The 18,836-nt window shown below is 37.4% G+C and overlaps 1 protein-coding gene across 5 annotated transcripts in view; it reads right to left on the bottom strand.

Moving 5' to 3' along the window:
- The window catches only part of LOC129578170 (uncharacterized), a 110,730-nt gene that overhangs the window by 2,769 nt on the left and 89,125 nt on the right, over window positions 1-18,836 (bottom strand). For 3 of the 5 annotated variants that reach the window (XM_055466341.1, XM_055466345.1, XM_055466344.1), the window contains 9 exons: window positions 6,933-7,469; window positions 6,435-6,513; window positions 6,219-6,322; window positions 5,935-6,072; window positions 2,472-2,702; window positions 1,087-1,293; window positions 692-902; window positions 419-551; window positions 117-323 (listed from right to left, as the gene is read on the bottom strand). In XM_055466341.1, coding sequence (XP_055322316.1) covers window positions 117-323; window positions 419-551; window positions 692-902; window positions 1,087-1,293; window positions 2,472-2,702; window positions 5,935-6,072; window positions 6,219-6,322; window positions 6,435-6,513; window positions 6,933-7,469 — 1,847 coding nt within the window. Of the gene's footprint in view, window positions 1-116; window positions 324-418; window positions 552-691; window positions 903-1,086; window positions 1,294-2,471; window positions 2,703-5,934; window positions 6,073-6,218; window positions 6,323-6,434; window positions 6,514-6,932; window positions 7,470-8,798; window positions 9,682-18,836 lie in introns of those variants that run through there. The other 2 variants (XM_055466342.1, XM_055466343.1) reach the window with 2 other exon arrangements.

Here is an 18,836-nt window from a genome sequence, read left to right as displayed (position 1 = left end):
ACACTACACTACATTGTGTAAGTGTCAGGGAAGAATGCAGTAGAAGAAGAAACAAAGATAATGTGCAATCGCGAACATGTTCGAACTGCACAAACAACTAAATATATTTCTCATACCTTAACGTTGTTTACACAAGCTAAAACAACGGTTCCATGAGAATCGCGTAACGGTTTATGATACAATTGACCTAAATCCTGTATGCATAATGCTGATTGCATTTGACAGGCGGCCGTCAACAATTTCGTCCGAAAGTGAACAGCCGACGTGGCATTCCGTTCCATATCGGTGCGAAGTGTTTTCACATCATCCCAGGTGCAAGCCACCTAAAAACAAACAAAACGATCCGATTTTAGTGCATCAGCTCCATCTAGTCAAATCCGAAAATAGTTTCGAGTGTATGAATTTTCAGTTCATTTACCTTCATGAGCCAATGGTAATCGGTGTGCAAACTACTCGGATACGTTTCATCGATTTCGATGACTGGCAAAAAGTCTTCGTTCGTGACCAAGATTTTATCTTCATGGTATAAGATGCAAGCCAAAAATATTCCGCTGTTTTGGGTGAAAATGAAGCGAGAAAAAAAAAGTTAGAACTCAAAAATACTCAGTTCAAATAGAACACAAAAATGCAATTCGAATGGCAAGTGTGCGTTTTGTGTGGATTACACACATTCTCCCATTCCCTTGTTTACCGTCTTAAATTTTTCTGAAATTTCGAGGCCGCTGAAAACAGTTGCTTGATGGTGGTTTTCTTCTTTGGATTTCGTCTTTGTAGCGCTGGTGTGTCTAATGGTATTTCAGATGCATCATTTGGTCGTGATAGACGCACGGCTGTAAAAAGGTCATCAAGAATTTTTTGCCGACCAGCAAATCTTGATTCAATATTCTCCAAATCACGCCAACCTAAGAACAAAACGCACGAAGTATTTGAGTCATTAATAAATTATGGCATTGAAAAAGAGGGAACAGCAGCAAATGTTAAAAAAAGAAGTCGTCAATTCATTGGACAAATAATTTGTCGAGGAAAATTGAGCGACGTGAAAATGAGAGCGGCACAATGTCAATTGGGGCGCATTCAATCACTTACTCGATGGTGTAATACTATTTGGTGTTGATGTGAGATATTGGCCCCATCCCTTGACGTTGCCACAGCATGCACGAAAGAAGTAGCGTCGGCCATGTGTTAAATCGGTTATTCGGCAATTGGCAGCCATTATATTTTGAAAACTATTCCATTCGTTTACTTCACGTTCACCAACGATATTGCTGAAGTCGACACGTGATGACCATTGAACTGAAAATCAATCACAACGAATTAGCCATTAGAACGTTTATTTATATGGTTGGCGGTGGTGGTGGTGTCGTTGTTGTTGTTGCTGAATAATGTGTACGAAAATTGGCAACTTATTATCATGCCACTCATTAAATCATCCATTCATGCAATTCATTGAAAGCGCACGCATTCCACGCTGTTGCCGCTCATTTTCTGCGTCAACAGAACAAAACGTTTTTGATTTATTCCGATTGAGTATTTAGTTGTTGTCACTTCATTACGGTTATTAATTCAAACCCACTGTGTATTCGATACACTTCGGCCGCATTGGTTTAATATTCGGTTTTGTAGCAGATAGCAGTGTCATGCATATACATCGACGAACGGTCGGTCGGTTGATGTCATTTCGTCAGAAATTCAATGAAGATTACGATGATCAGTGAGCGTACCCAACAAATTTGTGAAATTGGCCCATAATCGGCTCTATATTGGTTAATTTGTGATGATCGAATGGTGAGAGGAAGGGAAACCGTAAGCATATCTCTCGGTCAGTGAATACAGCATAAATGTCATATTTAACCATGATTCTTTGAACATAATGAATTCTTACATTGTGAACACTCACGTCTCGTTGATGAGGATGTCGTGCAAAAGCAAATGAAATCGATAATTGATTGAATGCCACTTGATTGACTTTTTTTAGCTGTTAAATCAAATTTAAAATCAAATTCATGCTCAATAGCGCACCACTTGAAGTATCTTGTTTATCAGTCTAGCGCTTCGATTCAATATCTCATATTCTATGTCAACGCATTTCATTGTCGGAATCGTTTATTTCTCTTTTTTTTTCGTTCTTGTTCTTTTTCTTCTTCATAACGTGCATAAATAATTGTCAAAAAATAAAGTCTATTTTTGGGCCAACGGAAAGCAGATAAACAACATTTTCGACGTTTGAATCAACGTAATGCGTATATATTTGTTTCATTCAATTTATCCGCAAACACACACACACACATGCATGCAAGCAAGCAAGCATAAACGTTTTAACTTCATTTATAGGGGTTGCCAATTTTAGGTCGGCTTTCTACGTAGGTGGAGATCAATACAAGATATATGCTACACATGTGTTTTTTTCTGTTGTTGCTTTTTGTTGTCGTTTTATTTTAACTTGGTCTACGGCTAACTATTTTGACACTCACCTTTGAACTTAGTCGCTATTGGCCCATCACCAGATTCCTGTATGCGCAAGTTAGCTGAATTCGTGCTTGTGACATCGATGCCAATGAAATTTGGCGGATCGGGTGGTTTCGTTTGATCCCACCCCAAAAGCATTCGACGCAATCCTTTGATACGACGTTCCCACATGCCAATCTGTTTGTCAGTCTCTGTACCGGTGCAACCCGATACAGATGGTCCAGCGTATGCGGTGCCTGCAAATAGAAACGTACAAAGTACACAATCGGTCAATTTCAGACAGTTTAATAAACACGAACGAAATTGTTTTATATTCCATTATTGATGTCGCAATTATGATGCATTAGGATTGATAACCCATGAACAGAGAAGTATTTACTTGTCATTTTCATTTCAGTCGTGGACAATTCGTTTGAAGTTTGTACGAAATCCAACAAGAAAGTGCAATCTAAAGTATTTGGGCGGTATGATGACAAGGATTGAGTATGGGCGAATTTAAACTGGTGTGGTAACACTTTGTCTCGAGTCGGTGAGAGTGGAATCAAGTGGATGAAAACGGGTGTGAGATTTCCACATTGGTCGCACTCCAGCAACACTAATGTATTTACCGTATGTGCTGAATGCCATCAAATATCAATGACCAGCCTGAGTGCTTCTTCATATCTGGTTTCCGATTCAAATCGATACGCTCTTGAATTCACCATTAGAAACCCTTGTTAAACACAAGCTATTTCATGTAATTAAAACACAAAGTATGTAAGCTTAAAACGTATGCCCAATTCCTTATTTATACACACAGTAATTCTTAGAATCAATGGAATAGCTACTTTGATTTCATAAGACCAGACAATATTAATAAATTGTATTTTGTCACGCAACTTCGATCGAAATTATCAATCAATTGGTAAGTTTTGTTGATGATAAGAGTGCCTTACCATTTATTCACTCAGAAGTGAGTATTTCCTTGAATGAACGAATCTATCAATGTTATATATTAAAATTTCATATTGTAATTGTGTGGCGTCCATACGATTTCCATAGAATCTCAAGCTAGACGTGTGCGTATAATTGCGTTATAATGACATAACGAACGGAGAAAGTTAGTGAGAAAGCAGCGTCTTAGTTTATTCATGGCACAAAATTATAGGGATAATCTGCGGTTTACTCTCTGCCGGAAGCAAAGTCAAAAGAGGACGCCATTCAATTTTCATGAGAATGCCATCGATCCGAATTTGATTGTTTTTGTGGTCGTAAAACCCACACCCTCGTTACGTAGATGGGTTGAAATTTGTTTAAAAAAAATTATTTGAATGGACAACGGTTGATTCAAAGTTTTTCTCTTATTCTCATTCGTTTTACAACAACGTATTCAATGAATGCAAATCAAGCGAATCGATGAAAATCTGATTCTATTTAAATTTCAACTTTTTTCTTTGCCCAATCGAAGACCGTTGTCAAATGTCGAAATAGAAGGGCACGCGTGTGCCTACAAAAGAAGAAGACGGCAGCTTGATTTAATACGTTGGCGTTTTCATTCCATTCATATCTTTCCTATGTCGAAATTTCAATTGAACTCATACACACCAGGAACGAGCATAGGGGGAGAAAGTATTCGACTTTTGCACTTTCAATAAAATTGTGCCTTTTGAACAGCTTTTCAAATAATTATAATGTTCTTTAATATAGTGTGGTGCAAAAATGGAAAATTGCGCAGCGCCATTCTCAGAAGTGAAGTCATTTTGTCAATATGATGAATAAAGTGCACACATACACCGTTTTAATAAAGCAAATGATTGATCAAAAGTCTGCAGGTGTGTATTAACCTTGAGCTGAAATGAAGGCGGCTACGTCGAGCCGAGCCGAGCCTGTTCTTTGATGTACACAAGTAGAATGTAATCACTTTGAGCGATTCGTGTTCGACTTGGAATTTTGTTTTAGCCACCCATTTTCTGGCACAAAGGATTTTACATCATCCAAGTGGAAGGGAAATTGATGCTCAACAAGAAAACTTTTCTCATGCATGTACAGAAAAAAAGAGATATTCAATGATTGTTATTGGAACATATTGGCCGATTTTTGAGTGCGAAATAAATCCTGAGGTGTTATTGAACGATCATTTGAAGCAGCACGTGTCGATAGTAGCACACTAAACAAAATCATATCGAAATTTTGAAGCAACGCATTTTTCACTGGTTCATCGTTATATTTTCCACAAAAATCACTAGACAAGGGCCGGATTTTTCGATGTAAATCATGTCACGCATGAAATGTGTGTGGGTTTTTTTTTGCTGTTGTTCGTTTGGATTTAACGAACATTTATAGACACTCGAGAAAAGTCGAACAAAAATGCGGTGGGTTTTTTTAGTTTTGTTCGTGAGGCACAATACGTATCAATACAAAATGTATTTCCTTTCATTCATATTTGGAGAAAGAAAGAGAGAAGAATAACATCAAATTATTCATGACTCTATTCATAAAAATTTAACAAGTCATTTGGACGCAATTTAATGTTCGTTACGGCACTGATAAAAATAGAGAAAAGATTTTCATTTTCATGATGTCCGAAAATATACACACACACACAAACCACAAACACGAGCGCGCGTTCTAATCCATGGTCTAACTCATTACTGTTTCAATACGAGATATATACGTTTGACCATTGTGTTAATTGAAAAATCCGATATAATATATTTCGACGCGGTGTAAACAGCAAATGTGACAACATCAATGGTATTGAGAACGTTCATGTGTTTCAAGTTTTAATGAGTGTGCAATTCATATAACTTGGAAACACATGTGTCCTGTGATCTTGTGTCGCTTGTTTTGTGTTCTGAAGCATTTTCTTTAAATCCACAACAAAAAGAGAAAGAAAAACGAAGTAGAAACAATTAGAGCAAATTTAATTGATTTCCACTTGTGATTGGAGCCTTGATGCTTACTTCACATTGAAGCCAATATGTGCAATCGTTGCAAATTGTTTGTGCTTGAATTTGCTTGCAGGGAAAAAAAGGTCAAAAGGCTAGCAAAGTTGTATCGATTGGATAGAAGAAAACCAACCATGTGCAGATCTTCTCTAGCCGCTCTATAGATAGATTTTCTTTTCATAATTTTCTTCATTTCTGTGGATCTTTTATGGATTTCCTTCTCTTTTTTTTGTTGCATTATACGCCCCAACGACAAGTTTTCTAATGAGTTATCAATTTATACAACGCAAAAAATTGTTGTTAGTTCCAAACAATAGAAACAGTTTGAATATCACGGAGGCCTCTAACTTGTTATAGCACGCATATTACATGAGACTTTAAAGTTAAATTAGGTTGAATACAAAGGCACATGAAGATAGAGGCGAGAAAAAAAATGATGAATTGAAAATATCCTTAGTAAGGCGATGTAATGATTAAGGTACAACAATGGAGAGAGTTAGAGATAGAGAGGGAGGGAGAGAAAAGTCATGTTGAAACTTACCGATAATACTGGAAAACGAAGCTCGTGTGCTGAATGGAGCTTGCGGAGTATCTTCAATGCCACTCAGTTCTTGAATGCGATTTTCAGCTTCTCGCAGCAAATTATTCAAATGGTTGCCCAACGAATCGGTTGATTTAACTGGAACAAAAGCACACAGAAAAGCGTTTTATATTAAAACCACCAATCAAAATCGATTCCAATTGAATTGAAATGGGAAATCATTGAAACGAAGAAAGAAAACAACAACAAAATGAAATGAACACAAAAACAAAAAATGCTCTCACATTTATTTCCCTCAGTTGCACCGTGTTGTAGCAGCATCTTTGTAAGTGACCGATTGTTGCTAAGCACGGCTACATCCAAAGGCGACAATCCGTCACTGTTCAAACTGTTTTTTAAAGATCACGCAGAAGAAAAAAATAGATATATTTATTTATAGACAAGTTAATTGGGTTGTCTCATTTGATTTGCAAATGTTATTTGTTTCCTTCGGTTCTTGCCTGTTTATATCTACATCAGTTGATTCGAGAATTGTTCGAGCTTTTTCCAAATGACCATTTTCAACAGCCGAAAATAGAGCTACGGGATAAAAAAAGAGAGAGGAAAAATAATAATACATTATTAATTTCGCATTATTCCCATTTCTCGCAATTTCATTTGGGACCAATCACATTTTCAGGGTCGCAGTAGCAAAAAAAACGCATACATTCAAATGATTGAATCAATGCTTTTTTCTGTGGACCGTAGTGATTTAAATTGAAATCGATCCGAAATAATTCAGGTAGGCAAGCAAATGTTGAATTTTCCCTATTATTTCTCTGTTCTGGTGGCTTTTTCTTTTCTTCTATTGAATAAAAGCTTAATCATTAGCTGAGACCAAAACAGTGAAATGAAGTTTTTGTTTGATTTTGCGAGAGAGAAAAAAGGACGACGACGTTTTCGAATAATGACAAGATATGATTTAATTTTTTTTCTCTCCTTCTTTCTGTTCAACATACCCTGTAAATGAATATTAATTTGTGTTAATTTGTCTAATTGTGCCTGTGCCAATTTCAGTTGTTTTTTCGTCATTTTTTGTGGCGGTGCTGCCGTTGATTGAATAATTTTAAAATTATCGCTTAGATGACTTTTAATGTCATTCAATGTGAAACGCTGTGCAACGATGCTCGAGAAGGCGGCTTGCGATTGGCATGTGGCGGCAGCCGTAGTAGCATTTGGTGCTCGTGGTATCAAAAAGTCCATATTTTTGCGATCAATTTCCACCGAATGATGCTTTTGAATCGGATGTTTTTGTTGGATAAACAACTCGTTCAGCTGTTGCTGCTGCTGTTGTTGTTGTTGTTGATAATGATTATGGGGATGTTGACCAATGCATGCAACACGATGCTTGGAATGGCCGTGCGCCTTTCCATTCGCGTAAAATACATTCGATACTGTGGACGGTTTTTTCGATAGATTCGATATTAATTGTACGGGCGCTATCGACGTGGCACGGATTTTATTTACACGCTCCGTTTCAGGTAATATTGCTGATTCTATTGCCATTTCAAATATGACCATCAGGCAAATCATAATTTGAAAAAAAAGAAAGAAAAAAAAAACAAATTAAAATTCATCTGAACTAATATGGTTAAAATTAAAATTGTAACAAATAAAAAAACCGATGTATACGCAAAGTAAAAGCGAACCAAATCTTGAATGTGAAAAAAAACTAAAGCTCTATTTTGTTACAGTAAACTATAAATGGATTATACGAATTGATGGCAGTGAACAATCCCTGTAGGCAACATTTAATGCACGCGCGGATTTAAATCAACCAATCGGAAAAAAATCACCGTTTTTTTTCTGCCGATTGGAAGAACGACGATGGCAAAGCGAAAAGCTCTCACTAACAACATTAAATTAAAATGTACGGCATTTTTTTTTTTGGTCGGAATTCGCATTTTCCAATCCATCGTTTCGGGTCGATACAACTATTCGCAATGTAAACGCGAATTGGTTGTTGTTCTACATTTCGTAACATTCCAATCGGACGAGAGGTGATTTATCAAGAGATTTAAATTCTCCAAGAATATTATTCATCCCGTTCGGGTATGCTTGAACACTTCAATGTGTATCGTGTGGATTGTGATTTCAAATTACTCGTTGAAATATGGATATTTTATTATACGAAATGCATGCAAAATTTGTAAGTGTCACGTTGTTTGTGAAGTAATAAATGAAAGTTGAGACTAAACTGTGTAAATGTTGACACAATTCGATGAGTATTCGATTAAACTTTCAATACATTGTTCGTTTCATTTTGGTTGGCCTTATTCATATACACATACACACACAGAACACATGCACACATACATATATTTTATAAACATAATCCTATATATGTTTTTTTTTGGGTTTCTGGGTGGAAATCGATTCAACGACAAAAAATGAAAATTGGAAATAACAGCATTTCGGTACGTGAAAATGAAACACAATTTCCGGTATTTGTGGAATCTGCGATTACAAGTGAATTGATGTTGTTGCTACTTGAAATGAAGCACGAGAGAGAGAGAGAGAGAGAGAGAGAGAGGGGGATAGAAAGAGAGAAAAATTATATCGAAAGGAAAACGAATCTTATCACAATAATACAATACAATGGTGATCCATAAAGTCAGTGGAAACAAGTGTCGACATTGCAAATCGAAGTGCTGTGATTCGTGATTTTCGCACGACTTGATGCGCGTTCGGTCCATCTACGGTTGGCGATTAGAATAAATGAGCGCACGCAGTTGAGCAAAAGCGAAAAAGTGTGTGGAAGAGACAGAGAGAGAGAGAGAGAGAGAGAGAGAGAGAGGAAGAGTGAAATCAACCGAAATTCTTACTGTATTTCAGTGGCTGACTATTGGGCCAATACGGAGCTCGTCGAATAGTTGCTGCCTTGTACATATCCTGGCTGTTTGATGCGTCACTGTTATCCGATAAAGATTTCAGTAGAGCGAATTGATTGCTGTTCGCAATCAAGTCACATGAGTTACGGTCCAAATGCATATTGAATTTTCCATCCATTTTGATAAGATCGTGCTTTTTTCGCTGCTCCTGATGTTGGTGCCGATGATGTTGATGTTGCGAATATTGGATGTTTGGCTCGATGTTGCCATTCATTGGCTGGTGGTGCTGGTGATGGTGTTGATGTCGATGGGGTAGCACAGGTATTTGAAGCAGAGCAGCTGCCTTAGGTGCAACATTTTTTGGAATCTCATACTGTATGTGCCGTTCGTTCACATTCTCTTTGGCAAACGCATGAAAAAATTTCGTTTTCGTTTTTACGGGCAGAATGGATTGTGGCATGGACGATGATAAAGATGACAACGATGTTGTCGTCATCGTTGTCGTTGGCGGTACCATCGATTGTAATCGATCGCTTGTGTTGGTCATTGGCTGTTTAACATTTCGGTTGAAATCTTTGCCAAATCGCTCGGAAACGGCATCTTTCGATATGATGGTATGCTTTTGTACCGGTCCAGTGGCGCTATCAATTTTCGAACTACCACCGTTACTCGTCACCGTCGACGACGATGATGACGATGACGACGATGACGACGACTTCCATCTTGAGCCAAGCATTCTGAACGATGCACGAACCGATTTACTGCGACGAAGTATTGGCGACGGCGTTGAATCGGGCAGGCGTCGATACGTAGTGGAATGGTCGTTTTCGTTATTCATAAGCATAACATTCGTCTTGTTCGGGACACACTCGACTGGAATTCTACAAGTTGATGTGAAGTGGACAAAATCTAGAGCGGTTAGCTTATATTGGCTTAAATGTACAACCATTTTTGGGCTTCTCAAATAACGATAATCATCGTAATCATTTTTTGATCAAATCAATTCAATTTCATTCATTATTATGAAAATCCCGGCATTAAATTCCGCATGGAAAAAAAGAAAGAAAAGAGGATACACATTACATCGCGTATATAGTCGACGATTATCGTCTACAATGAACCTTTTGATGGGCAGCATACTTTATTTGGTTGCGTTCTGTCGGCCATTGAACTATTACATTTCACCGAATGAATGGAATGGTCGAACGAACGAAACACACTCACTTTTTGACCGCACCGACAATTTGAAAATTGCCCCTCTCTCGTAGCAAGTAATTTCATGGTGTTGTCAAAGGGCAAATTGTATTCTGTGTATAGTGTGTACTTACATAGAAATCTGCTTGTTTCAATACAACATTAAAAACCAATAAAGTAATCGATGCGTCAATGGCACGTGGATATATGTTTAACTATGATTTTGTAAGCTGATAGAGTCAATGAGAGCAATCAACCTTATCAATTTGGTAATGGCACAATTTTGGTTACACTATAAATCAAATATCTCTATCGTAACACACACACAAAAAACGAAGAGCGACACCGAGCGATTTAAAAGTTTACTCATCTTTGATATTTTATAGTGATTAGAGTGAATAATAATATATATTTGGTACTTGAGTGTTTTTGTTGGGTGGAGATTTCGATGGAAATTGAACCAATCCGACACCCCATTCACCTTTCATTACAGTAAACAAAAGTGAAAAGTACAGCAATAGAGGAAGAAATGAGTCATTGGTTTTCTCTGGCAAAAGGAACAGCACGTGTGGTAAAGAGAAAGTGTTTGTGTATCTGGCACAAATTACGAGCACATTCATCACTGTTGAATGTACTGATTGCGTAATGAACAAATTAAATAGCCCTAAGTTGATGAAGAAAAGCACAAAATCACAAGACGTGATGCCATTTACCTGACGATAATTCCGAATATATTCGTATTTTTGTGTCACATGACATCTGCAAATTCGTCTATTCATTTCGGACGCCATTGAAACGATAAATTTCTACGAATCGTTCGTTCGTTCGTTCGGTGATGATGGCGTCAACCAGCAAGAGATTTAGATGGAGATATGAGCAACAAACAATTTATTCATAATATTGATTTTAACTTGCAAGTCATAAAATAGTGTGTGTGCGCGTGCGACATTTCATTTGCGTGAAAACACTTATAATAATGTTAATTTATTGCAACCGCCTACCAAATAGATATCAATTACATCATGTAGCTGTCATCAAATTAAAGCAATCGAAAACACAATAGCGTTGTGCTTGGTGACATAAACGGAAGAATACGGCGAATGCGAGGGCAAAGAAAGGAGCAACGGGAGAGTGTGAGAATGAGTGAAAATAGGGAAAAACACGACCAAAAAGTGCTCGGCACCACTCGAGCACTGTTTATTGCCAACGCTACGGTTTTTAATGTCTGGCTTTTATGTTGAAAGCGTGTAGTCTAAATGATTCATGTACGCATTCGTAGCACAGTTGGCAAACGCTAAGATAAAACAAATGTGCTTCCTATCTTTTGGTCGGTGTCTCTCTCCCTTCGTGCCACCCCATCCCCCATGAATCTCTCTCCAAACGTGAGGTGAACTGAACGAATATTTGCCGATATACGGAAATTCCAAACAATGAAGCGAACGAGGATTGTCACCCATTTCGATGTCGATTCAACTTTATGTCAATGTAATTACTAATACGGTTACAATGAAATTATGACAAATGCTTTCTCTCTCTTATATACTCTCGAATTGTCGTTTGCATTTTGCCACCAAAGGCTTAGAAACTATGCACCCTCGTTCACTCTGCTGCATACTCCGATTTTCCGGGGGGAAAACCCCGTATGTGTATATTCAATTTCGGAATTTCACTATTGGCTCCAATTATTCATTGTCCATAAAAAAGACAGGAATAAAAATCGTCGAAATGGAGAATATTATTGTCATGAAATTAATCTGCGTTTTGTTCTCGCACCAGCAAAATGTCTCTGAATCGTTTTCAGCTAAAATCCATTAATGTGTCTCTCTATTGCAATTGGGGCATTCGGTATTTTCCGTTCAACAGAAAGAGAATTTCACATATCGTACTTGAAATCGTGCACGCTATGGAGCATTATGAACCAAAAAACGACAGAAAAAAATCCAAACAACAACAGAAAAAAATCCAAACAGTACCACAATGCATATCAATTGGTATGATGCGATCCATTTCATGCTTATGGAAACATCGACATACCCAGTATGAAATATTTCGTTCGTCAGAATTATAATTCCATGTAAATGGGATATGACATGAAAGAGCATACAATTTTGCAGCAATGCGTACCGTGTCCTGTTTATTCTGATTAAAATATGGTTATTCGCACCGTGCGCGCACACACGGCATTCCCAAATCCACTCCACATATAGCGAATATAATATGTGAAGCGAAAATGCGATCGCAACCAAGTGAACGAAATAAAAGTATCCGTGAATATTGAATGGTTTCGGTGGTTGCCGCGTGTTAACAAGGTAATCTTCCAGAATTTATCGTATTTACCATATTTACATATGCATCGATGGTGGTGCTGGTGGTAGTATCGAGGGCGTACGGAATACTCTCTGCAGCGACTGATTTCAATGGCAAACGAATCCACATTATGCGGTTTCATTGAAAACATTCAACAACAATAACCACAATTTCAGTAGAAATGGAAAGCCTTCCTCATGGGTGCTTATAACAATTTTATATGCAAAAATGACTCTCACATCTCGTATTAAAACAACGGAAATAACGGAACGAAAATGCCGATTCAAATATTGTTTAGACAAGCGAATGTTCGCCAAACGAAATATGGATCAAATACACCATCGTCGTGTGTTTGTTTTTTGTTTTCGTTCATCGTTACTGTGTTTGAATGCTTGGCAAATACGGTTGCATGCAGTTTGCTAATTCTGTTTTTAGCACTACATGAAATGTAGAGCTACTAATCTGCTTTTTTTTGTCTAGATACTTTTTGAGTGTTGAAACAAATTATGGTGAATTTGAATTTTATGCTCATATTTTTTATTTAAAAACCAAAGGCAGTATATTTCAAAAAAGAAATAAATCCAAGATCTTGTAATTCATTTTGCAAATAAATATATTACTTCAAAGTTACTTTGATGAAATACATTTCATGTAGTGCGCCAAAAAATAGTTTGTTGTGAAACAACAAAATAGATTAAGTAACTAAAAACACAAGAACTGCGGTCTTGTTTTTCTCCCTCTATTGCCTTCGAAGCATTCAGTTAAATGGTTTCGAAATTAGCAAAATCGTTTCCCATCGAATTTCAATGCGACTGACATACTCGTCACGGTGAACTGTGGGGAGAACATTTACTGGAATTTTGGAAAATAGTTTATATTTAATCATTTGAATTGCACGTGGTATTTTTTTTCTATTTGGTGTTTCTACCTGAGCCCAGCCAGCTCTTGTAATTCGACACAATGGTGGGAGGCTGGCATCATATTTTGGTCTAATTCGTTGTGTATTTTCCAAAAAAAAAAACAAACCAAACAAACATCCATCAAATGAGTAACTTGAGCCCATTTCACTTTGATGCTTTATTCGCCCATGTCAACAAACTAATTAGCATTAAATCTAAAGTGAAACATTGAATTAAATTTTTTTTTATCAACCGCAATTTATGGCATTGCTTTCAATTAAAGCTAAGCTTATGTGCAGCCATTTTCGTAAATTGAAAGTGTTTAGTATTTTGCGAAGGTCCTGCATCTAAGCGTCTGACAGCTCACTTCTAGCGCTACGAGACAAGTGTCAAAAGTTGTGACACAGATCGTTCAATGTATTATTGAAATTTTTTCTATATTTGTTAATAAAGTAGACAAAAAAAAAAAAAATGTCACGAATGTGCAAAATTGATTTTTGTGAGAGCGTAGCACGTGATAAACATCAATTTTATAAGTAAAAAATGTTTCTTTCATTACGGAACATTGTTGATGCGTTCAATTTGTCGCGTTCATGAGTGCGTCTAACGACGTAAAGAATTGAAATGAACTTCACTGAATGCGCTCATCGCAAATACGTGTTTTACTTTGTTTTGTTAGTGTGGTGCAGGGGTTGTGGTATTTTGAAGTGGGCAGGGCATGAGTTGCAGAAGAAAATTTATCGTTTTTTTTCGGGCTCTCTGTTGGTGCAAACATTCTTTTTAGTAATTTTGGTTTGTCATGCAGACACCAATTGTGCGTGCAATTGTGTGTCTCTGTGTGTCTATATGTGTGTATGTGTCTGTGTTGAATATTTCGCCAGATCATTAAATTGACCCGTTAATGGAAACGCCTACAAACCTCGAGCACTCGATTCAAATTACATCATTAGTTGGATAGCCAAGGATCATACCGCATATGATATGCATCAAATGATTTTGCGTGTAGTTCATTTTAAATCTAGTTAATTAATTTACATGAAGTACAGCACATTTTTGGTTGAAGAGCTCTCCGTTGTAGCGACAACGCTGCTGACGACGACGACAACAACAACAGCAGCAGCAGCAACAACAGAAGTGCGTTTTTCTCAAGGGGGTGGACGCAGTTTTTTTAGCGTACAAGTTTTGACGAATTTGTCTCATTTTGCACCGAGTAGTCCCGAGTACATCTATGTCTTTTAAATGTAAACTCGAAACTACTCAAAACACTCAATAGACGTTGACAGTTCTTCGACAGCATACACATTACACTGAACCAAATGGCACCGAGTAGCACTGAGTAGATTCTAGTATCGGCGAGTGTTTGTCGAGTATGAATTCGTGTCTAACCCTTTGGTTTTTCTGCTCTTGTACTACATAATTGCCTGTCACAGTTCACTTTCTCGTCAGCTTTTCACTTTGATTTGATGTGATGTTCATCCAATTGGATTATAAAATAACACTGTGACCTCACAAAAGTGAATTTTTCAAATTCAATGAATGTATGACAGTTTTCGCACTTGGATTCTGCCATTAAGAAAGCGGAACAACTTTTGTTTATTCACGAAATACATGTCTATTGTTCCGGTGGTGGAAAATGATTTTGTTTGTTCACGCCCAATTTTTTCCGGTGCTCTAATTGAATTTTGTTCAGCGGAAAAAATATTGTGAAGAAGTAGATTGTGTAATGACGCAACATTTTGATTGTGTCAAAAATTGTGTAATCATTGAATGGACCCATTGAAATGAATTGAAATTGAATGAAGTAAAAATGTGTTCGAATATTTATAATGAGCCCGGGAATTTGAACTGGCCGCATGGAAATGCAAACTTGGCCACATCGACAAATGAAAGCCAAATGAATGTTTCCATGTTGAATTGGATGAAAAGAAAACGAAATATGTTTCTATATCGAAGAGGTCGACGAATATTATAGCTGCATGTATTCTGCGCATTATTCATCGTACGGTATTGTGGTGATGGTCCAAGAAGAATAAATGTCTAGAATGATGTTGTGGTAAGAATACCGTAACAATATAAACAAGCTAATAGTTTTCGTTCAATTAGTGGCGAATTGGGTTCCATCAGTTCAGTCAAGTATAAGTGTGTGTGTGTGTGTGTGTGTGTGTGTGTGTGTGTGTGTGTGTGTGTTTGTATGTTGTGAGCAGGATAGAAACCACAATCGATGGTAAATTTGATTGGAAATCAATATCAGCAATAATAACAATGGATGGAATGTCTTTTGATCATTCAATCGCAAAGAATGATGACAGACGGGTTATTTATCAAATTGCAAGTTTGTATGCACAAAACAGTAATTGATTCTCGGCAAGCGGCCGGCATTTGTTTTCTCGGTTTGTGTGCGCATTTTGTTTCCCCAAACGAAAAAAAAAAAACAAATGAAAAATGACCAACGATACTAAGAACATTCCGTAATGCTATTTATGATGAAAGTGTTGGGCCGAAAACTGGCCATGGCAACAGAACCAACATTTTGAATGATAAATTCGACCAGATCTCTGAATGTTGATATAATCCATCAGTGAAATTATGCTTGAGTCACGAAGGCAACAGCAATATAAAAAAAAAGAGAAAAGAACCGGCGAAGAAAAAATACACATAAGGAATAGGCCATGAATATTTATGATTAACCCTTGAGCGCAGATGGATGAGAAATGAAATAAATCGTTCGAATTTTCCGTGGAACGAATAATTAGGCTGCTTAAAAGAAGCCATGCCAACAAATATTCCTTTTCATCATTTTTATACGTTGCCCGTTTCCAGTACTGACTCTTTCTCTTTGCGGCTGTCATTCATTCTGGCTTAACTAGATTTTGACCGAACTCAAGTACAGCACATGATTTCAACCGTTTGTCGGCGAAAAAAAACAAACCGTTTTCCTGCTAATTATGTATGAATGCTTAGTGACTGTAATAACCGAACGAAGAAAAAAATAAATAAAAAGAATTTAAACTTCCAGTTTCGACTGAAGATGAATAGAGAGAAGAAAAAATCCAAGCCTGAACAAAAATGTTCATAGTTCGTCACTGGATGTCTTGCAAATGACACGGGTGCTTAATGTTCCCATAAATCAAACGCTACCTTTGTTTTACATCTCAGCACATCATCTGTCTTCATCGCTCTTCCGTTGTGTTTGGGCAAGCAAACCGATTCATCCACTTCGTACGAATAGCCAAGCATATGGTTGTGCAGAGATAGAGAGAGAGAGAGAGAGCAGAGCAAAGCAAAGCAAAGCTTAAAGTAAACATCACTTTTTTGCGATTTAATTTTCCCTCTTCTCTTTCGTTTTTGCCGTTTTAATCAGCATCTTAATTATCTGTTGGCCAAACAAGCTAATGGCCCATGTCTTCGTTCTCAATAAATGAAATCGCAATGATAGTATAGTGAGATGTGTAATGAGCAATAAGTAATTGCCACCGTTTTTTCTCGGCCCCTCTCACTCATTCCATTGTGGCGGGTCGGTTTTTTCGTTCGTTCGTTTAATTCTGTGGAGAAGTTTATTTGTAGTTCATCAAGCGCGAAGCACCATCGTAAAAGTGATGATATTGTATTCACAGCCGTGAACATCACTTTCTCCAACGCAAGTTCAATATTCGCAAGACCTTATTTCATTTCGAATCTATAAAAATGAATACATGGTTGTTGTTTTTTCATTGCAGTCTCTTCTTCTATATGTTGTTTTCTTCTTCTTCTTCTGTTTTTGTTTTGTTTTGTGCAAAATGCAAATGCAATTCATTGAACACGAGGCACACGTGAACAATTGCTTTAATACGATTACGCTAGTATTTATCTGATTCATATGTACAACAAATTATGCTGCAACCGACAAACAAAACAGTAAAATGTGTGAACACAATGAAAGAATTCGCAAAGTTCATTATCTTCTTATAAATACACCGGCTTTCGCCCTGAAGAAGCTCTGGATCTGATCATTCCATAATATATGTTTGTATTACATCTCTAACATTCAAATGGAAAGTGATAACGAAATGAAATGAACAAAAAAAAACCGACGAATAGAAAAAACCAGTGAATAGATTACCAGTGCGAAACACACTGCAAGAAGGAGAAGAAAAAAAAGAAGAAGAAAAGAAACGATAAAGAAAAACAAATGAAATAACAAAGCCAATGGCATGAAGAATAGAGAATATCCATACGAAAATTACATAGTTGTTGAATGTGTCGTTTACCCCACTTTAATTTACATATTCGTAAAGTTTGTACTGGCGGATGCGCGTTCGAGCAAAAATGAAGAAAAAAAACTATTCTGAGGTGTCGGCGGCGGCGGCGATGACGACGGCGGCGCGCGCAAAAGAACAAACAAGTGCATCTCCATAACCTAGAGCGCCAAGCACATCAAAACTATGTTGATTTCGATCAGATTTATCTCGCTCACACACACACACACACACACACACACACATACACGCTCACAACATGGGAAAAGAAAAGGGAAATGAACTGCAAAAAGTTTTCATTAATTTTAACGACCGTTTCATTTTGAGATTTTCTGCGAAAAGCAAACATCTCCGTTAACATATGGTGCTCTATGTTGTTTTTTCATAGAATCAATCGACATTGGGGTAACAAATCAAGTGATGGATGGATGCACCCGAAAATTACTGGGAAACTCGTCTTCTGGATTCACATTTCAATTATATTCAAGCATATTCGATGTGTGAGAATATCGATCGATTTTCCTAAGGACTTTATCAATATTTTTGAATCTTATAATTCACACGACAACGACTACAACATGAAATTTCAGTGACTTGAGAAGGAGAGAGAGAGAGAGAGAGAGAGAGAGAGAGAGAAAAGAAGAGGAAACGGTTGAACAGTAATGTTCTTGATATCGTTGTCGTTTTCATTCCAAATAGCGTGCTCAAAACAAATTGTTCCGAGCATTTGGTTCAGCGAATCTTATCAATGGCGAAACACAATTTCATCCACTCAAATGTTGCTTTTGGGATCGAGTTTGAGTAGTTTCAGGAGACAATGCGTCTCTCTTTCTCTCTCTCTCTCACTCTCGAGCGCTTTTCTCTGCTTTGTCGTCTGTATCCAATACCCAGCTCACTGAAGTGTGCATACTGTTTCTTTCAAGTTTGTCTCTTTCTTTCTTTGTTTGCGCGCGTCAGCGCTCTGTTCCGTCTGACAAGCCGATTGATTGGTGTTCTATTATGCTTAAATTGAATCATTTGGTGGTTTTATTTCGCCAAATCAAACTTGATGCCGAAATGATTTGTGCCATTTCGTTGGATTTTAGTCGTCAGACACACACAAGCAACACAGGCCATGCAAATTTCACCATGCATTCGACAGGATGTGTCTTCTACAGTTTAGACTCGGAAAAATATCAACGTGTGGATGACACATAGGTAATGCAAAAATCATGTTTTCCAATGGCATTTATTCCATGTGTGAATGTTTCAGACAGCAGGCCGCTTCTTGCAGCACATTTTTTCATGGTCAACTCCATTTCGTACACGTTCTATCTTCGTTTTCCTTTCTTCCTTTCTTTCTTTCTCTCTCTCTCTCTCTCTCTCTCTCTCTCTCTCTCTCTCTCTCTCTCTCTCTC

The sequence above is a fragment of the Sitodiplosis mosellana genome, unplaced genomic scaffold (genome assembly GCF_009176505.1).
Source record: "Sitodiplosis mosellana isolate CC-2019 unplaced genomic scaffold, AAFC_SMos_1.0 Smas_scaffold_6226, whole genome shotgun sequence".
NCBI lineage: Eukaryota > Metazoa > Arthropoda > Insecta > Diptera > Cecidomyiidae > Sitodiplosis > Sitodiplosis mosellana.
The sequence above is the reverse complement of the archived record's forward strand: the minus strand, read 5'-3'. Positions and strand labels throughout refer to the sequence as shown.